This window comes from Spermophilus citellus, assembly GCF_964194105.1.
Source record: "Spermophilus citellus genome assembly, chromosome: 15".
Classification (NCBI taxonomy): domain Eukaryota; kingdom Metazoa; phylum Chordata; class Mammalia; order Rodentia; family Sciuridae; genus Spermophilus; species Spermophilus citellus.
The window spans coordinates 78,760,391-78,777,845 of record NC_138195.1 but is presented as its reverse complement, the minus strand read 5'-3'; the positions used below and the strand labels follow the sequence as shown (position 1 = coordinate 78,777,845).

Below are 17,455 nucleotides of genomic sequence, written 5' to 3'. Positions count from 1 at the left end.
ACACATGAGGCATCTGAGGTTCCAGCCAAATTCACTATCTTGGGGTGATGGGATTGAGGAACCCAGAGTGAACAGATGCTCCAACCACTTCCCTGTGAAGCCTGTTAGCTTAGGGAAGCCCCCCAGATGAAAAGCAGCATTTTGTGTCCTTGTTTCGATCACAGACTCATGAGTTAACACTTACAGCTACATATCCACCATTTCACCCTACTATTTGGAAATGAAACCCAGTGCAGCAGGCTGGCTCTGATCCAAAGATATCCCCACTTTACTCCAACTCACCAACAACATGAAGAAGTGCTGTTTCCTTTAACTATTTTTATTTTGCACTATAAAAAAACAATAACAACCAGTAACATACCCCTTTTCTTCACATTCACATGGGTTTTAAGAAATTATTGCCTTTTCCCCTGGAGAAATAATCTACAGACAGAAAAGTAGTACCACATTGCAACAATCTGCAAATCCCAGAATTCAGTAGCTTGAAGACAACCCCCAGGGGCTGGGAGGAAAACAAGTGTCACAAGAAATGAGACACGAGCACACAGAAGGACAGCAAGCAGAGAAAGGACTGTTTTCAATGCCACTGACCCAGAAGACACAGCAGGTACCCTTTTTCTCCAGGCACCCACTGCCACCTCAAAGGGGTGATTTTTGGTCTATGGTCTGAAAACCCTTTTCGAATGACACCAGAGTTTTAAGAGAGTTGCAAAGAGACTGGTTCAAGTATGATGAAGAATCATGCCAAAGTCCAAGGTCAGGAAAGAACCCACAGTGAAAACGAAACCCAGAAGAGTCAACATCTTGCAACTTCAACCAAATGTTTCCCTTGGACCCAGAGGGCATCTCACAAACATTTCAGGGTTCAAAACAGCATATCCAGGGTGTCCCTACCAATCCGGCAGGGTAACTTTCCTGACTAGGCGGTGATCAGCTTATACCCGAAGCAACAGAGACTGAGACTGTCAAAGTTCAAAAAAATAAGATGGAGATTGTGCTTCCTTTAAAATGAATTGGCTTCCTAACTAACTGCCTTTTCTCCTGGTCCAGCAACTTCTCTCTTTCCTGTTGCTGCAGGTGTTTATTGCCTATGCTTGAAATGAAAAGGCGAACTTTGAGGTGCAAGGACTAGGAGGTCCTGAGAGGGCAGGGGTCTGGAAGTACAGTAGTCAGCACACACGGTGCTCTCGTAATGGCTTGGCCTTCCTTCAGTCCCGAGAACCTCTCTGTGAGGTCAGTCTGAAGTTTGTCTGCAAACCTGATAACCGCTCAGTGTCTTACCGGGGCAGTGAGACAGAGAGAGGTCTTCAGTATTGCACAGGTGTGAAATGTCCACAAGTTTAAAAAACAAAATCACAGTTGCTCTGGGGCTGGGCTGGCACCCCACCCCAGTCTTAGCAGGATGTGGCGGTGGCCACAGGGCCCCTGTGGAGCTCTGCAACGGTTGAGTGGGTGGGCACTGGAGCCAGCACCGAGGTAGGGAATGTGCAGTAGGTGCCCTGCACATCAGGGCTCAGTGTCTGCAAATGGTCTATAAATGGGGAGCCTGCTGCCTCCCCTTGGCAGGAGAGAGGCTGCGGGTTGGGCGTGGAAGGCAGGATCTCAGATTCATACTGCAGGAGCTGGCCCATGAAGCCGAAGTTGGGTGAGATCACACTCCTCCGCTGCTTGATGTAATCGAAGGCCTCCTTCAGGCGGAACTGCTTGGTCTTCATGAGGTAAGCCATGCAGATGGTGGGCGACCGGGAAACCCCAGCCTCACAGTGGACCAGGACCTTGCCTCCCTTTTCCCTGACACAGTCTGAAAGGAAGATAAGAGATTGGGAATGAGTGGGAACTGGAATTGAAACACAAGAATTAAACAGTAATGTCACCTAGTTATCACACCCTCGTGCCTGCTCAGAGCCATGGTACCATACTGGACGTTTGCTAGTCTTCAGCCCCTACTGGTGAGGACAGATGTAGGAAGTATTTAATCCTCACAGCTACTCCCCAGTTCCCTAGAACATCTGCAGATTCTGCCATGGGAGATGCTAGACCTGGAGGAATCCCTTCTGGGGATTCCATCCTAACTTGGGTTCCAACGGTGGGGTTCAAGAAGGAACTAGAAAATCCTTGAAAGCATATGCAAATTTTTATTGCATATGCACAAATTTTCTGAGAGCCTCCCAGACTCAAAGCCTTACTTGGAGAAGTAATTCTTTGCCTCTCTCCAGGTCAGATTCTAATGATGACAACCTAGCCCCCATCCTGGTAGAGACCTCCTGGCCTCCCTGGACACCCTGTCTTGCTGTGCCAGGGCGGGATGCTTGGCTCAGCTCCTAGGGTTCTCACCACCAAACATACGATAAATAGCACATGGCCACTAATTATAGCCCTGGCTAAGTGACGCTTACTAGACGGAGGATATAAATGGCTTTTGCAAATTCCATGTTGCTCAACAATGGGAGTCACTGCTATAAAGCTACCACCATCAGTTAGCATTCTTTAGCTCAATATGACCAAAAGGGGGCCCCTCCTTTCCTGCTCTAACCCTCCCAGCAAAACAGAACTACAACTGTTAAAAATGGGAAAGGGTAAAAGGTGAACATTATCAACAAGACCACAAAAAACAGTCCTTCCAATTCCCCCTTTAGCTAATGAGGAAACAATTATATCACAGGAAGTTAGATGTAGCTAGCACTCTGTGAGGCTGCAGTAAGCAAAAACAAAATTTTTGAAGGCAGCAGGTAGGGGAGCCCCCTTACATCCTCGCTTATCTGCTCCAAGTTCAAGAAGTTTGCAAATGAATCTGCAATGTCTAGAAGATGAAATATCTAAGGCTCAGGGAGGAACCTACAGATTCTTCATGTGAACCAAAAAAACCCAAAATACACCCAAGGTAGCTCATAAGAGGTATACCCCCAATCCAATCAATTCAAAACAACAACAACAAAAAAAACAAAACTTCTTATAAATCATTTCCAAGGGGAGACCCCCAACTCCCTAGGATTACAGGGTTGTGCCTTCGTTTCCTTTGCTCTTCCACTCATTTCCCCTCTTGAGTCCAGCTTTTAGTGGGCAAAGGACCCAGAATGCACTGCTTCTCTATAGCTCAGGGGCCTGCCTTCTATAGGACTCTTCATCTGGAAGGGGTTGGTGCATATTTCAGCACAGGGCCCACTGGGGAGGCTCAGCCTCTTCCATTAGCAGGGCAAGGTGTCTGGGAAAAAACACTGTGTACTTTTGAAACCCTGTGGGGTGGTGTGACTGTACACAAACACACACACAATATACACACAGGACTGGGAGGGACAGTTCTGTGAGCTGGATGGAGGCGAGTTTCATGACCTCATGTAGCAGCTATCTAGGTAATTAAATAAGAGGCCTAGGAGGGCAGAGCCTTCCCAGGGACCGGGAGAGCAAGTCAAGGGTTTCCCACCCAGAACCCATCATTTTGGCTGCTTCTCAGGCTCTAAAGGGATCATTTCAGCCTGGAGGCTCAGGGGACAATGAGGACAGGTTTGACCTTTTGCCTCCGGTGAATTTCTCATCAAGGTTTCCTATGGAGCAGAAATTGTGTGTGATGAGCACAGGGCTTACCATGTGGCTGAAGAAGGGCCCTTTAATTGCTATCTGCACCAAGTAATTATGCTGTGCCTAACACCTGTCTTTCCTCCTTCAACATCCCTTAGAACGTGATACAAGGAAAATCAAGCCTCAGTACCAACAACTATGCATGTTAAAAAGAAAGAAGTCCTCTTAAGACCACAAGGTTAGGGAGTAGTGTTGCAAATGTGGGATTAAAAAAAAAAAAAAAAAGTTAGGCCAGACCTGCAGGGAAAGAGATATGGGAGAAAGAGAAGACACCAAACGGGAGGACAATCCAGGCAACCTCAAGTGCCTGGAAACCCCAAGGCCAAAGCTCTTTCCAGGCAGAGGGTGAAGGCTACGGCCTTGTTTTCAGGTTTGCACAATGGAGTAAATGATAACTGCCTCATAGGAATGCAGAAAGGATGTAGAAGATGCCAAATTTTCTGTGCACAAAGCATGGAGCTTGAGTCAAGTGCTATCTTTAATCCAAAATTAGCTGAAAATGCAAAACAAATTGCCTCCAAAGCTGTTTGCCAAAACTGTGGAAAGCTGTTGGGCCCTCCAGGCTCAGTGCGTAAGTAGCGCTCTCTCGATCCTTCTGTTTGCTTTTAAAAATATCCCAGCCTACGTACAAACACAGTTAGGGAGCCCCCGCTTCCCCCTTTCCTCGTGTGAAGCATTACACATGGACATACTCTGCTCCCGCCCAACTTGAAACAAAACAAGAGCAGCAGTGAGTATAGCCATAAAATTATATTAATTCATTTATCTTGCAAACTAAAGCTCCTATTAATAGCAGCTCAAATCCTCCCTCTGCCGCATCTGTTCTTGGTGTCAACTCTTGGTGGTTGCATACACAGGGCATTTCTCTCTCAGAGAAGGTAGTCCCCCCATCAGCACATCAAAAAACCAAGAAGGCATGCTCCAAGGGGCTCCCAAAATAATGGAGGGGGAGGACCCAACCTACCAATGAAGTCTATTGCTTCTTGAAAGTGGGAGCTGATGTCGGCCGTGTGGCTGTCTTCCACTGGGATCCATTTGTAGTGTAGGTGGGTCGTGCAGGCCTCAGAGGTCCGCCGGGAGACATTCAGCAGGGCTGTGATGTGCAGGTTGGCTAGGAACTCGCACTTGGATGCATGGTAGGCACTTCCAAGGTAGAGGAAGGGAAGGATTTCCACAGGGCTGCCCTGGAAGCAGAGACAAAGAACAACCAGGAAATATTGGATTAGCCTGCTCATTTGGAAGAATTAAAAATAAACAACTCTGACCTATTTGTCTCTTAAGGTGGGAGGTTCCCTTTCTGGTTTCCAGGTAGAGAGAGTTCAGAGCCAGGGCAGCTCAGCCAAGAGTGTGGGTGGCACCTCCATCCTGGTAAACTTTACCCACCGTGACTGCCGTGTGACTCAATGACAGCCAAACCCACACGGCCCAGAGTTTCATTTTTTGCACTTATCCGAAGAGATAGGAAATGCCAGCAGCCTTCCTGTGCTACCCAGTGTAAGAACAGGAGCAATGCAATTAAACGACCTATGGTGACATTTCAGCTGCCCTAAGAGTACCAGGACAAGCCTTGAGCCGTGGGGCAACCCTGGCAATGTAGGCTCCCTTCTTTATAGCCCAGACATTTTAGAGTGTATTTTCATCAACCCTCAGATACTGTCTATTCTAAAATAACCCAGGTTTCAGAAATGGTAAAATATGCAGCCTCCTCACCTCCAAAAAAGTATGCTTCTTAGAAATGAAAATAACCACTACCTACCCAGAATCTATGGACTAAGAAAAACTGTTAGACCACAGAGGGGTTTTCCCCACCCCTGACCTTCTTCACACGGGGTGCTGTGTGGGTGAGAGGGGTTTACATCATCGCCCACACAGCAGGCTTCTGGTGTGGAGAATCAAGACTAAGTGAGAACCAGAGACTATCTACCCCTGAAATGAACCTCCAGCTAGTTGGACTCCAGCAATCTGAGCACGTATGGGTTCTCAGGTGCCAAAACAAAACAAACAAAACAAAAAAGCCAGTGACAGTTGGAACAACAGGAGCCCCTGGGGATTCAGAGGGAAACACTGGGCTGGCTGCAGGGACTGTGGTTGGTCTTTGGGAGCCTTTCCCATACCATCCATCCGTTTCCTGTCTTTCCATTTCCTGTCCAGGAATAAGAGTGGAATGGAAACTCTCAGCCCGACTCATAATAGGGAAAGGGGCATGTGTGTGTCCTGGGGAGGAGGGAGGTTTGCAATAGGCCATTCTCAAATTTGTCCAGCACTTTGTGCCTGTATTTTCTGTCCTGAGAAGTTGAGTGTTTCAGTAAAGCCAGTTCAGTCACTTAGAAGAAAGTTACAGAGGATTTTACTTAAGGTTAATTATAACAACAATCACATTTTTATTAGCATTTACAATGGCTGGCATGTGGGCTTGACACTTTGGATGTACCTATATAGCACCAATTTCACAACAAATCTATAAAGTAGGTAATGTTGTTTCCATTTTATAGAAGGGTGACTTGAGGCTTAGATTGGACTCAGGGGCACTCGACCACTGAGCCACACTCTCAGCCCTATTTTGTATTTCATTTAAAGATAGGGTCTCACTGAGTTGCTAAGTGCTTTGCCATTGCTGAGGCTGGCTTTGAACTCTTGATCCTCCTGTCTCAGCCTCCAGAGCCGCTGGGATTACAGGTATGCACCACCTGGGTCAGATAGGTTTAAATAACTTGCCCACATCAGAGCTTATCAAATGGTAGAGATAGGATTGAAACCCAAACCCAAGTCTCAAGGCCTTGTCTGAGACCATTTCAACAGTGATAGTATGAGAAATCAAGCATTTCAGGTAAAATATCCTCTATCTCTAAAGAGAAGTGAATTTATACCCTCTCCTTGACATCCCCCCAAACTCCCCTACATACGAAGCAGCCTTCCCAGTGGCAATGTGGTACAGAGGCTGAGAATCTGGGCCTGGGCACCAGGTAAAACGGCTCTTTCTCCATCAAGTCCCAGCTCCACATTTCCTAGCTGGTATGACCTTGGGCAGCCTCCCTAACCTCTGAGCCTCCTTAACCTCTGAACCTTTATCTGAAAACCTCTAAGCCTCCCTAACCTCTGAACCTTTATCTGTAAACCAAGGATAATAATCCCTATCCTCCTGGGATAATGGGTAAGTCATAAATGGGATAATGGGTGTATTAAAATCTGATACATTATAGAGCATTTTCATGAGGCTGAAGAATAAACAAATAGAATAAGAATTTTCTCCCTGGGGAAGACACAGGACAGATGCTGGGCGGTCAGGGTATCCCAGCAGTCCGGGTTCTGGCCTAAACAGGACCCACTCCGTGGACCCAGCTCCCCACTAATTAGAAACCCAGAAAACAGCAAAGATGTTGTGTTCTTTGGAAAACAGTGAGAGGCACAATCTGGTCAGTTTCTCTCAGCAACTGACCAGCTAGACACCAATGGACACCTATACACAGAGCAGGCAGGATGGCTGACTAGGTCTCTCCCTTTCCTGAGGGCCTGGAAAACATGGACACCAGGCTTGGAACCCTACCCAACTTCCCCTAGAGCTTAGCCCAACAAATACCCCTCAAATTATATTTCTTTCCCTTTCTGAACCTCCCATTTACACTTAAGAGGAAGATACCAACGGCCTTTCGAAACCTCAAAGGTTAACAGCCTCACCTCACTCCTCTGTGCAGAAGTGGTATGGGGGTTCCCCAGATGATCTTGAAGACACATCAGGGCCTCCCCAACCTTCGCTTGGCCAAAGGTCTTGTGTGCTTTCACACATTCTGACAATTTTTATTTCTCTTTCACTTTCTTAGAAATGGGGAAAATACAACCCAAACAAACAAACAAACAAAAATAGAAATCCAGCTAGGCTGGATGCTCATGACTTGAAAGCCAAGGGTTCATCATACACTGAAGATTTTCCATTAAGGAAAACAAACTGAGTCATAACCCTGGCACCTGGCCAACATAATAAATAGGATTCCTGACCAAGAATCCCATTCAAGACCAAGTCACCTGGTTCTATTTGGAAGTCTGTCCCTAGGAGCAGAGTTCTACTCAGACAGGGAACTGGCATTTTTGGCAGCATCTAGAAGTCTTCCTTCTTAGGCTTTGGCTATGTTCTTAGTTGGGGAGGACAGTGTGAAAAGCTCCTCCCACTACCCAGGTATGTAGCCAGGGGCATGTGAAAAACAGGAGGAGGTCCTGAAAGGAACCACAACAGGGAGTTAAGAGAATGGGGTTCTGGGGCTAGGGGTGTGGCTCAGTGGTAGAGCTCTTGCCTAGCCATGTGTGAGGCCCTTGGTCCAATCCCCAGTACTGTGGGACCAAAAAAAAAAAAAAAAAGTTGGGAGGAAGAAAGAAAAAAAGGGGGTTCTAACTCTGAAACTACCATAACCAGCTGCAAGACTTTGTAAATCAGTCATCTCACTAGCTACAGCAGTGCTTCCTCTCTCTGGTGAAAAGTCAAGGTGGGTTTTCAGCTCTGGTTTCTACAGAATCTGAATTCTTTTCTGCCTTTCCCCATCTTCCAAAATCATGTTAAGTAACCCAGGACCTTTAATGGGTGGTTACAATGCACAATTCTTTGAATGAAATAAACCCCCACACCTTTAGAGAAACAAGAAGCTCCCCAGCGTCTCTTGATCTCCTCTGGTGTCAGAATTTGTAGAATTACAAGCATCAGAGACCCTCAGGGGAGCCTGCTGAGCCATCCGAAACAGGGGTTTCTCTAGCACAGCCACCTTTCCCCCTACCTCCAACCCTACTGCAGTTAAAAACACCAAGACACACCTTGATAGTACTGGGTTGGTGTATAGAAACTGCAGATGATCAGCAATTACAAAGAACACAGGAAGCCTGAAAGTCAACTCTGAAATGTTTTCAGGGAAACCTAAGCCAATATTTCTAAGCTTCTCTGAACCTCCCAAGGCAGCCATTAACAAAGTATCTTTCATTTCCCCTTTTCTCTAGAAGCTATCCAGCATCCCAGGGCTCACTTGCTCTTGTCAGCTTGTTTGCTGGAAGGATGCCCATTTATTCTTGGACAGGAACTCCAACTGGCAAGCTATAGAGGCTCTCCAAGTTAGAGGATAGTGCCAGCACCCTGATTCACAGAGAACAAACCACTGCTGCTGAGCTGGGAGAGAAGTCAGGTGGCTGAGGAAGGAAGGAATGAGACAGGAACTGGCAGCTACATACCTGGTCATAAGCTGGCCTGTAGTTGATGCTTAGCACTGGTTTCCCACACTGGCTGATGAGGGCTCTCTCGCTTTCGATCTTCTCTTGTGAAACGGGTTTTACGTCTACACAACACTCAGGATATTCCGAATAGAAGGTCTCATATCCCCCTAGAAAAACAAATGAACATTCAAAAAGTGAGACAGATGTTTTAGGATAGAAATTGGATGCGTGCATACACACGCTCATGTGTGTGCACACATAGCCCTAAAAGGCTATAGTTCAGAAAGGCAATGATTAACTTTTTGTGTCTATCAGAAGCAGCTTAAACTGTGAAAGAAATAATCTGGCATCTGGCAAATATTAACTAAACCCTTCCAGAAAAACAAAAGCCATTTTCTTATTTTTTATTCAAAATGAAGGTGTGATTATAAAAAATTTCATTAATTTATAAGAAATTCTTTTAAACTGTTTTTCCCCAGCGCATTTGCTCTAAGCAGGATTACAGATGGCACCCTATCATTTATAAGAGAATAGGGACTCATGCAAGGATTCAAATCAGAACAGTAAACCAGCCTTGCCCCTTCTCACCCTGGAGGTGTTAAGAACTCTGCTGACAATCCCTTCCCTAGGTCCAATTTAGAGCCATCAATCCAGTTAATTACCTTCTAGGCCAAATGGGAGGAATGAGGATTTCTGAACTAAATTCCCAGCCCCCATAAGTAAAGCCTGTCTCTGTTCCTTTGTGACTCCTACCCTTTCTATCTTATTTATTATCCTCCCCACAACCTTTCTCCAAGGCTCCAAAAGGATACATCAACTAAGAGCATTAAGAATCTTAGCATTACATTTAAACTTCTCCAGACTGATGACTTAAGGCTAAAAACCACTCTCTCTAGGTCACAGAAATTTGTCTTCTCAAGGCCATTATACTCAAGTGGGGAAGAACCAAATGAAAAATGGCCAAGGGCCGCTCAGGAAGCCAAGGGCTAGTGGGTGAACAGGCCAGCTTTGCTTAGGAACTCTATTTCCAACCAGAGCAACCTCAGGCACTTCCGAGAGCCTCTAGAAAGCTCACTTGTCTTTTAATGGCCCAGAGAATTCACTTAGTATCAAATCATGAATTAAATACGCATTCTGAGATCATGCCATTTCCAAAAAAACTCCTTTTCTCTTTTGCGTTTTGGTATTGTGATGGACCCTCAATGGAGGAGGTGCTGTCTTTTTTCAACTCTGCAGTCAACAAATGGTTAATGGATTACATGGCAGTCTGCAACTCTCTCCCAGAAGCTGCAGCCAATTCCTAGAATGAGTCATCTTGCCATTACTGCTTCCTCTCAGCTTGCTGGAACTGCCCCTGCCCCCATTTAGTATACCCGAATCTCTCCCATGGTCACTTCAACAAATAGCCCACCGTACCTCCCCGGATGAGTTTCTGGTCCTCCACAATGACCATGTTCCCTGTCATGGTGACAGGAGGCCCAGCTGGAGTATGGATAAAGGGGGGCAGAAATAGAGGTTTGGTGGTGTAGCTTCCTCTCCCTCATGTCCCCCAGCCCCCTTCCCTTCTAGGAGGTAGAGTGTGCCAGACTTAACACTGGCCCACATCTTCCCCAGAGGAGGTGTCCCTAGTCAGTCAACCACCTGATCATTTCCCATGCCAGGTCTCAACACTTTGATTCTAGGAGATAAAACAAGTGATTGGGAGCAAGCATTTGCATCCAGATGGGTATAGTCCCTCCAAAACTTCGAGAGATGAGACTTGGTGAAAAGAAGCCTTTGGGCCACCCTATGTCTGGGCTTCAAACAGATCATTTAAAAGCTGGCTGTCAGTTGGAGAGATGTGGGTGTGGGCTAGATCCTGCCTGCCTGTTGACAAAATAAGGCAGGCAGACAAGGCGTCTCAGTGTAGTAGAGGGACAGATAAACTGGGCCCTGCCTCTTCAAGCTGGGGTCAGGAGATTAGATGGGTCTTCCACCCACTCCCATCAGAGGTGTGGAGACAGAACATTCCTCTCCGGTGCCTCACTCACGTTGCAAGAGCCATGGCAATTCTTAGGGCTTCAACCTTCCTCAGAGTGAGTCTGCTTTCAATCATCACCACATTGCCAGAGGAACAGAGGCAGTGAGTAGACACTATATATAAATAAGCACTGGCCACACAATTCAGTCAATCACCATCTCATTGCAGTGAGTCTTGGTTTTGGAGGGGGGATTTAGAGAGTATAAAAGGCATTGCCCCAGGATCTGAACGCCACCAGGTTAAAATCTGAACTCATATCTAGACATGAGTTAGGCAAGATAAAGAATTTTTCCTCTGGCAAAAAAAAAAAAAAAAAAAAAAAAACCATTTTGAAGAACAGGGTGTTATAAGGGTAGGAATTTCTACTGAAATCTCAAATGCACACAAATTTGACCTAGTAATTCTTATCATTTTATGGAAAGATAAGATAGTGCACATACATGAATATATGGGCAAAGGTATCCTCTATCTCACTGCTTCAAACAGTAAGGCTGGAAGCAACCTGCTGGCCATCACCAGTGATGACCAAGGGTCATCACAAGTGAAGGGACATATATGCCCTGATGTGGACAAGTGTCTAAGATCTAGATACAGGGAATATATTTAAAATAAATTTATTTTTTAAAAATACTTGTGGGAGGGCTGGGGCTGTAGCTCAGTGGCAGAGTACGCATGAGGCACTGGGTTTGATCCTCCGCAACACAGAAAAATAAAAAACAAATAAAATAAAGGCATTCTGTGGGCTGGGGATGTGGCTCAAGTGGTAGCGCGCTCGCCTGGCATGCGTGCGGCCCGGGTTCAACCCTCAGCACCACATACCAACAAAGATGTTGTGTCCGCCGAGAACTAAAAAATAAATATTAAGAAATTCTCTCTCTCTCTCTCTCTCTCTTCTCTCACTCTCTCTTTAAAAAAAATAAATAAATAAAATAAAATCATGAAATTTATAAAAAAAAAGGCATTCTGTTCATCTACAACTACAAAAAATTAAAATAAAAAGATACTTGTAGGAAATAATGACAAATAAGAAATAGTTGGTGGCTGTCTGGGGAGTAGAATGGAGTTTAAGGGTGTGTGGAAGACCCAATTTTCATCACACAGGCAATGAAATTTTCAAATTTTGACCTGTTTAAATTTTGTCCTGGATATGTTATTTCATTAAAAAAAATTTAAAAATAATTTTTCAGAGTCCACCAAGCTGACTACTTCCTGTAGCAATAACTGGTCAACAGTCCACGGCCCTCTTGGAGAAGGGTGGGGATCAGAGGCAGGACCAAGAGGGTTCCTGGAACATCTTCACCGCTGCTGGGGAGGCAGAAGCTTTTCCTATATGCATTGCTAAGTAAAAAGACTAAATCAAAAAATGACATCAGGAAGAGAAGGCAATTTAGAGCCAACAGTAAGACCTCTGTAGAGCTGGAAAAGAACATTTTCCACTCCCCCGCACCCCAGGGGGCTGGGGCAGTAAGGAGGAGGATTACCATCCACCTCTGTTATCTTCCCAGTGGGAAGAAGGGACAGTCACCAAGAGGTGCTAATAGATGGGGAGCTACCCACGAGCCTCTGAGGTGTGTGAAATTCCCCAAGTTGGGTTGCCTTGAAACTCAGTTGCACCTGAGTATCGAACCACCTCAGTGTTACAGTCCAAGGTGTCCAGTAATAAGGCTGATAGGACCTTAGGGGCCCGGTCCAGCTTAAGCTCTCATCTCTGCACCAGAACCAAGGTTCCCATACATTTGAGGTTACAAGGCAGGAGCAGTCACAGGAAGTGACCCAGAAATCAATGCTCTGGAGTTTGAGAGTCAATCACCCACCCACAACAGGAAGCTAAAGTTATGTTCCCAGCAGGTGAAATGGGCAGGCCTGGTGGAAGCTCTTGGAGGTCTCCAATCAAAGGTCACAGAACCTCTACATCACATTGCCCCCATCACCACTGCCTGTCTCCCTTCCCCATCCCTGCCCCCAACCCCCAGCACTGGCTGTCTGGCGGCCTCCCACCCAGTAGTAGTAGCTCAGGACCAGTCCCAGGGATAATCTCAGCCCCAGGAAGGCAGGAGGTCAAAGGGGTGGGAAAGCTGTCAGCTCCAAATTAGGCTTGAGAAAGGCCTAGGACCAGGAGGGGAGGAGGCCAGAGGAAAACAATAAAAAGCAATAAAATAAAAAGGAAAGGAAGGGGGAGGGACTCACCAGGGTCAAAAAGGCATGAGGGGTTGGTAAAGACACAGCCTAAAGCACTGTAATTGTCTAGGAGGGAGGAAGGGGGACACCAAGGCGCCACGCTAGGGGGAGGGAGGGTCTCGACCTGCAGATCATGCCAGATACATCAGCAAGGCTCGGAGCCCAGTCCCCAGCTAGAGCGGTGAACCCAGTGTCAGGAAAAGGCGCCTGCGCCCTGCACGAGCTCAAGGCCCCCAAACTGCTAAGGAGCACCTCTCCGCAGCACAACCAGTCTCACCCAGCCTGGCGGACAGACTGGCTGCCAGACGCTTTCGAAGAACGCTGGTGGAGAGGGGGAAGCTCTGAGGCGGGTGCCCTCCCAAGCGCATGTCAAGCCCCACAGTGCAGAGTCCCGCAAGTGGCTGACTTTCCCGGGTCCAGGATGCCGGAGGACGCCCCAAGCAAGGAGGGGTAACGCAAGACCCAGGAATCCCGGTGCTGGAGTGTGGTAGGGTATCAGGGGACCGGCTGCCCGCCGCACTCACCTTTGAGGAAGTAGACCCGCGGGCCCGCGGGCAGGCAGGCCAGCAGCGAGTTGAGCACTACGCGTGCGGCGCTCTCCTCCCGCAGCTTCTGCCAGTGGCGGCTGCCCTGGTCCAGCACTACCACTGCCGCCACGCCGCCGCCGCCTTCCTGCAGCAGCCGCGCGCGAGCCGCCTCGTCCGGCAGCACGTAGCGCGCAGACACCGCGCCGCCCCGGGCCCGCCGCAGCACCACCGAGTTGAGGTTGACATTGAGCGAGCCGCGCACGCTGGAGGCTGCGAAGGCCAGGTAGGGCCGGCAGTCGAGCACCACGCAGCGCGCCGCCGCCTCCTTGCGGAGCATCTTGCGCAGCTGGCGCCCGTCGAGCGACGTGACCTTCATGCCGCCACAGCCCAGCGGCCCCGCGCCGAGCGCCCCTCCGGTGCCCACGGCCAGGGTACCCGCGGGCTAGGCACGGGAGGGCCACCGCGGGGCTGAGGCCGGCCGAAGGAGCCCAGCGCCGGAGGGGCCGCTCAGTGCTCTTTCCCGCCCCGCGCACTCGGCACCCGGCCCGGCCACTTGCTGCCCCAGAAGCCGGGGATTCCGCCTGCAGCGCCGCGTTTTATGTGAATGAGTGTGTGGCCTGTGACGTGGCTGCCCATATAAGGCCAAATATGGGTATTTCCCCGCCCCTTCTGTCGTGATCACGCCCACAGGGGCGGGGCGGGCGCCGAGGGTTAGTCAGAGGGAGAAAGAGGAAGTGGAAGGCGCCTCCTCGCTCTCTGCGCGGCGTAGCGCGGAGGGACTCACTCTCGCATCACCAGGGCTGCGGGTGGGATGTCAGGAAAGCCACAGGACCGAGATGACCCACGCTGTGCGGGAAGAGGAGGAAGCAGAGGAGGGGGCGGCGCCAGCGCCCCACTATCCGCTTTCAGTTTTAGAGACGTGGGCTGAGAACCTGCTGGGGGTTGAGCGGGGCAAGGAACCGGCCGTTGCCCCCCAGATGAATCCGGAATGGATTCCCACCGTTACCGAAGTGTTTAAGCATGTAAGATGATATCCGAGATCTGCCTCAAGGGATGGGGTATGGATGACTCTAGATCCGGCAAGTGTTGGTGATTCTTGAAGCTGGATGCTGGATACTGGGGGTTCATTATATCGTTTTCTCCACTTTTTTATGTATATTTGAGATTTCCATAATAAAACTTTCTAAAAGTTAAGAGGGAAAGGGAGACTGATTAATTCATTAATTGATTAGTTGATCCTCTCCAATAGATTCTGCTCTCAAAAGGATTGATAGCTCTCTGTTCCTCTCCCATAATGAGAATAATAAACCGGCGTGTGGAGGAATCCCTCTCTGGTTCCTGTAAACCTGTTGTGAATTCAGCAGCAACATCAACATGTATACAACGATGGGCCTCAGTCCATTAAACTGCTGTCCAGGTGGCTTCTGGATTTGGGAGATTATCTGTGGATCAAGTATAATCCCAGGCTGTCTGCCCCCACCATTCCCCAGGAGCTTCAGGCTTCCCACCCCCACTCTTGGGGAACTGAGCACGATTCACCTCCTCTGCAAGTATTTATTAAGGCCGTCTCTGTACAGGGCTTCTCTGCCTGCAGGGACTCTGCCCCCAGCTCACCGCCAACCATTTTATCATTGGTTGGGCTGGAGCTACCTGATGGAAAACAGCCTTCCTCCTCTAGAGAGGGGCTTGTTTACAGCTGACATAAGGGAATGGGGGTTTTAGAAGAAAATTAACCAAATTCTGAAACCAAATGCAGTCAACCCCAACACCAGCATAGCTGTCATTGCTTCTTGGTCACAGCTGCATTCAGTCAAAGGCACTGTCCTAGCTCTGCCTGTGGGGTCTTGATAACATGATGTGAAGTTTTTATTTTTATTTTTTCTCTTTGGGGTTATCTGTGTCAGCCTCCCCTGAAAACCGCTCCTCTTCCAACCTGTTCTGTCTCTGTTACTGGCACTATCCTACCCCAGACCTTTCAGCCCAGAACACCACACATATGGGGAATACCCTCATGGACTTAGCTCTGTGTTAGGTGCTGGTGGCACCAATGAGCAAGATTTGCTATCTCCTCTAGCTATTCCCCACTCCCCCATGCACCAGCCCAGAGGGGAAGCCAGCTGCACACAGGCCTCTTTACAGTTCAGTGGTCAGTGAGGAGGGTCACCCAGAGTCTGTGTGGATGGGGTAGAGTGAGGATGGGGGCTGGAGAAGGTCTCCAGAGATGGGGGCTGAGGCAGACTTCCAAGGATTTGACCTTAGCCTGGCCCTGAAGGGGAAGGTAAGGCATTCCAGGCAGAGAAAACCGCCTAAGGTAAAGGAAAAACCAACCTGTGGGGTGTGTGCTGAAGGTGTGTGGGAGATCATAGCGTTTCTGGCATTTATTAGAAAACAAAGCAGGGTTAAGTGGCAGAGGGCCTTGTGTACCATTTAAGGCACTTGGATCTTATCCTTTGGGTCTTATTTATTCAGTGAACTGGTCAGGTTAGTGTTTGGGAACACCACTGAAGAAGCGCTGTGGAGGACGAATGTTTTATATGGAAGTGAGGGTGGAGTCCAGACTGAGACAGGGAAAAGGACAGGAGGCTTTCATAGGTAATCTAGGCCTAAACTAAGAAGGACCTACTGGGATTTGGCAGTGGTACAGTTGTGAAGAGGCCACACGGATGGGAGAACATTTACAAGTAAATTACCTGAAGGGATAGGATGGGCAGAGAACAGTGGAGGGCAGCATCCTTGGGAGGGTGACTCTAGCGTCTTTTAACTAGGGTGACAGGGTGAATGGTGGTACCTTTAGTTGCAGGCTCTTCAGTAACAGGTCTGGTGATAGAAGAGAGGAAGAGGGGTGAGTTTTAGACATGTTAATAAATGAGAGCTGGGCTGGGGATGTGGCTCAAGCGGTAGTGCGCTCGCCTGGCATGTGTGGGGCGCTGGGTTCAATCCTCAGCACCACATAAAAATAAAAATATGTTGTGGGGCTGGGGATGTGGCTCAAGCGGTAGCGTGTTCGCCTGGCGTGCGTGCGGCCCGGGTTCAATCCTCAGCACCACATACAAAGATGTTGTGCCCGCGGAGAACTAAGAAAAAATAAATAAATATTAAAATTCTCTCTAAAAAAAAAAAATATGTTGTGTCCACCGAAAACTAAAAAATAAATATTAAAAAAATTCTCTCTCTTAAAAAAAAAAAAGTTAGAGCTGATCATGTTCAGCAAGCAGATGAGTGATCTATAAAGCATGTAGGAAGGTCATCTGTTGGTTGTCTTGCTGATTGTTCCCTCTCTTCCCATGTCCAACAGATCTCCAATTCCTGGGACTCTGCTTTCTACATCTGTCTTCTGACCTGCCCTTTCTGGTCCTGTGGCCAGGGCTGGCTTCATGGGTGTATGACTTGTGCAGCTGCACAGGGCTGTGTACTTGAAAGGGCCCCCAATGCTCTGCTATCACTTTCTTGAAATTCTTAATTTTTGAACAGGGGACCCTACATTTTCCTCTTTGCACTACGGATTTGCAAACTATGTAGCTGGTCCTGCTCATGGCTGTAGTTAAAAGGTCTCATTAAAGGCCTAAGTTAAAGGTTTAAAGGGCCTCATTAAATCTCCCTGCCATCAACCCCAGCAACTAGACTGTGCTTACCAGTAGCATTTTGTTTCCCAGTCTCGAATTTTATTTATTTATTTATTTTTTTAATAGTGGGGCTTGAACCCAGGGACACTATACCACTGAGGTACATTCCTAGCTCTTTTAATTTCAAGACATTCAGTTGTTGAGTCTTGCTAGATTGCCCGGACTGGCCTTGAATTTGCAATCCTCCTGCCTCAGCCTCCTAAATCTCTGGGATTACAGGCATGCAGGCTGTCCACACCCAGCTGCAACATGATCTTAGATGTAGATCTGTGTGGAGTCCACCTGCTCTGCTCAAGACTCTTTGGTACCACCTACACGCTATCTGATAAAATTCAAATTCCTTA

At 48.0% G+C, this 17,455-nt stretch overlaps 1 protein-coding gene across 1 annotated transcript; it reads right to left on the bottom strand.

Moving 5' to 3' along the window:
• Positions 1-313: 313 nt before the first annotated feature.
• DUSP5 (dual specificity phosphatase 5) lies at positions 314-14,073 on the bottom strand. The gene is made up of 4 exons (XM_081268096.1): positions 13,486-14,073; positions 8,782-8,930; positions 4,541-4,760; positions 314-1,801 (listed from the first exon to the last, which is right to left on the bottom strand). Exons 1-4 carry the CDS (start codon positions 13,862-13,864, stop codon positions 1,395-1,397), a joined length of 1,155 nt encoding a protein of 384 aa, XP_081124222.1. The 5' UTR covers positions 13,865-14,073; the 3' UTR covers positions 314-1,394.
• Positions 14,074-17,455: the final 3,382 nt, after the last annotated feature.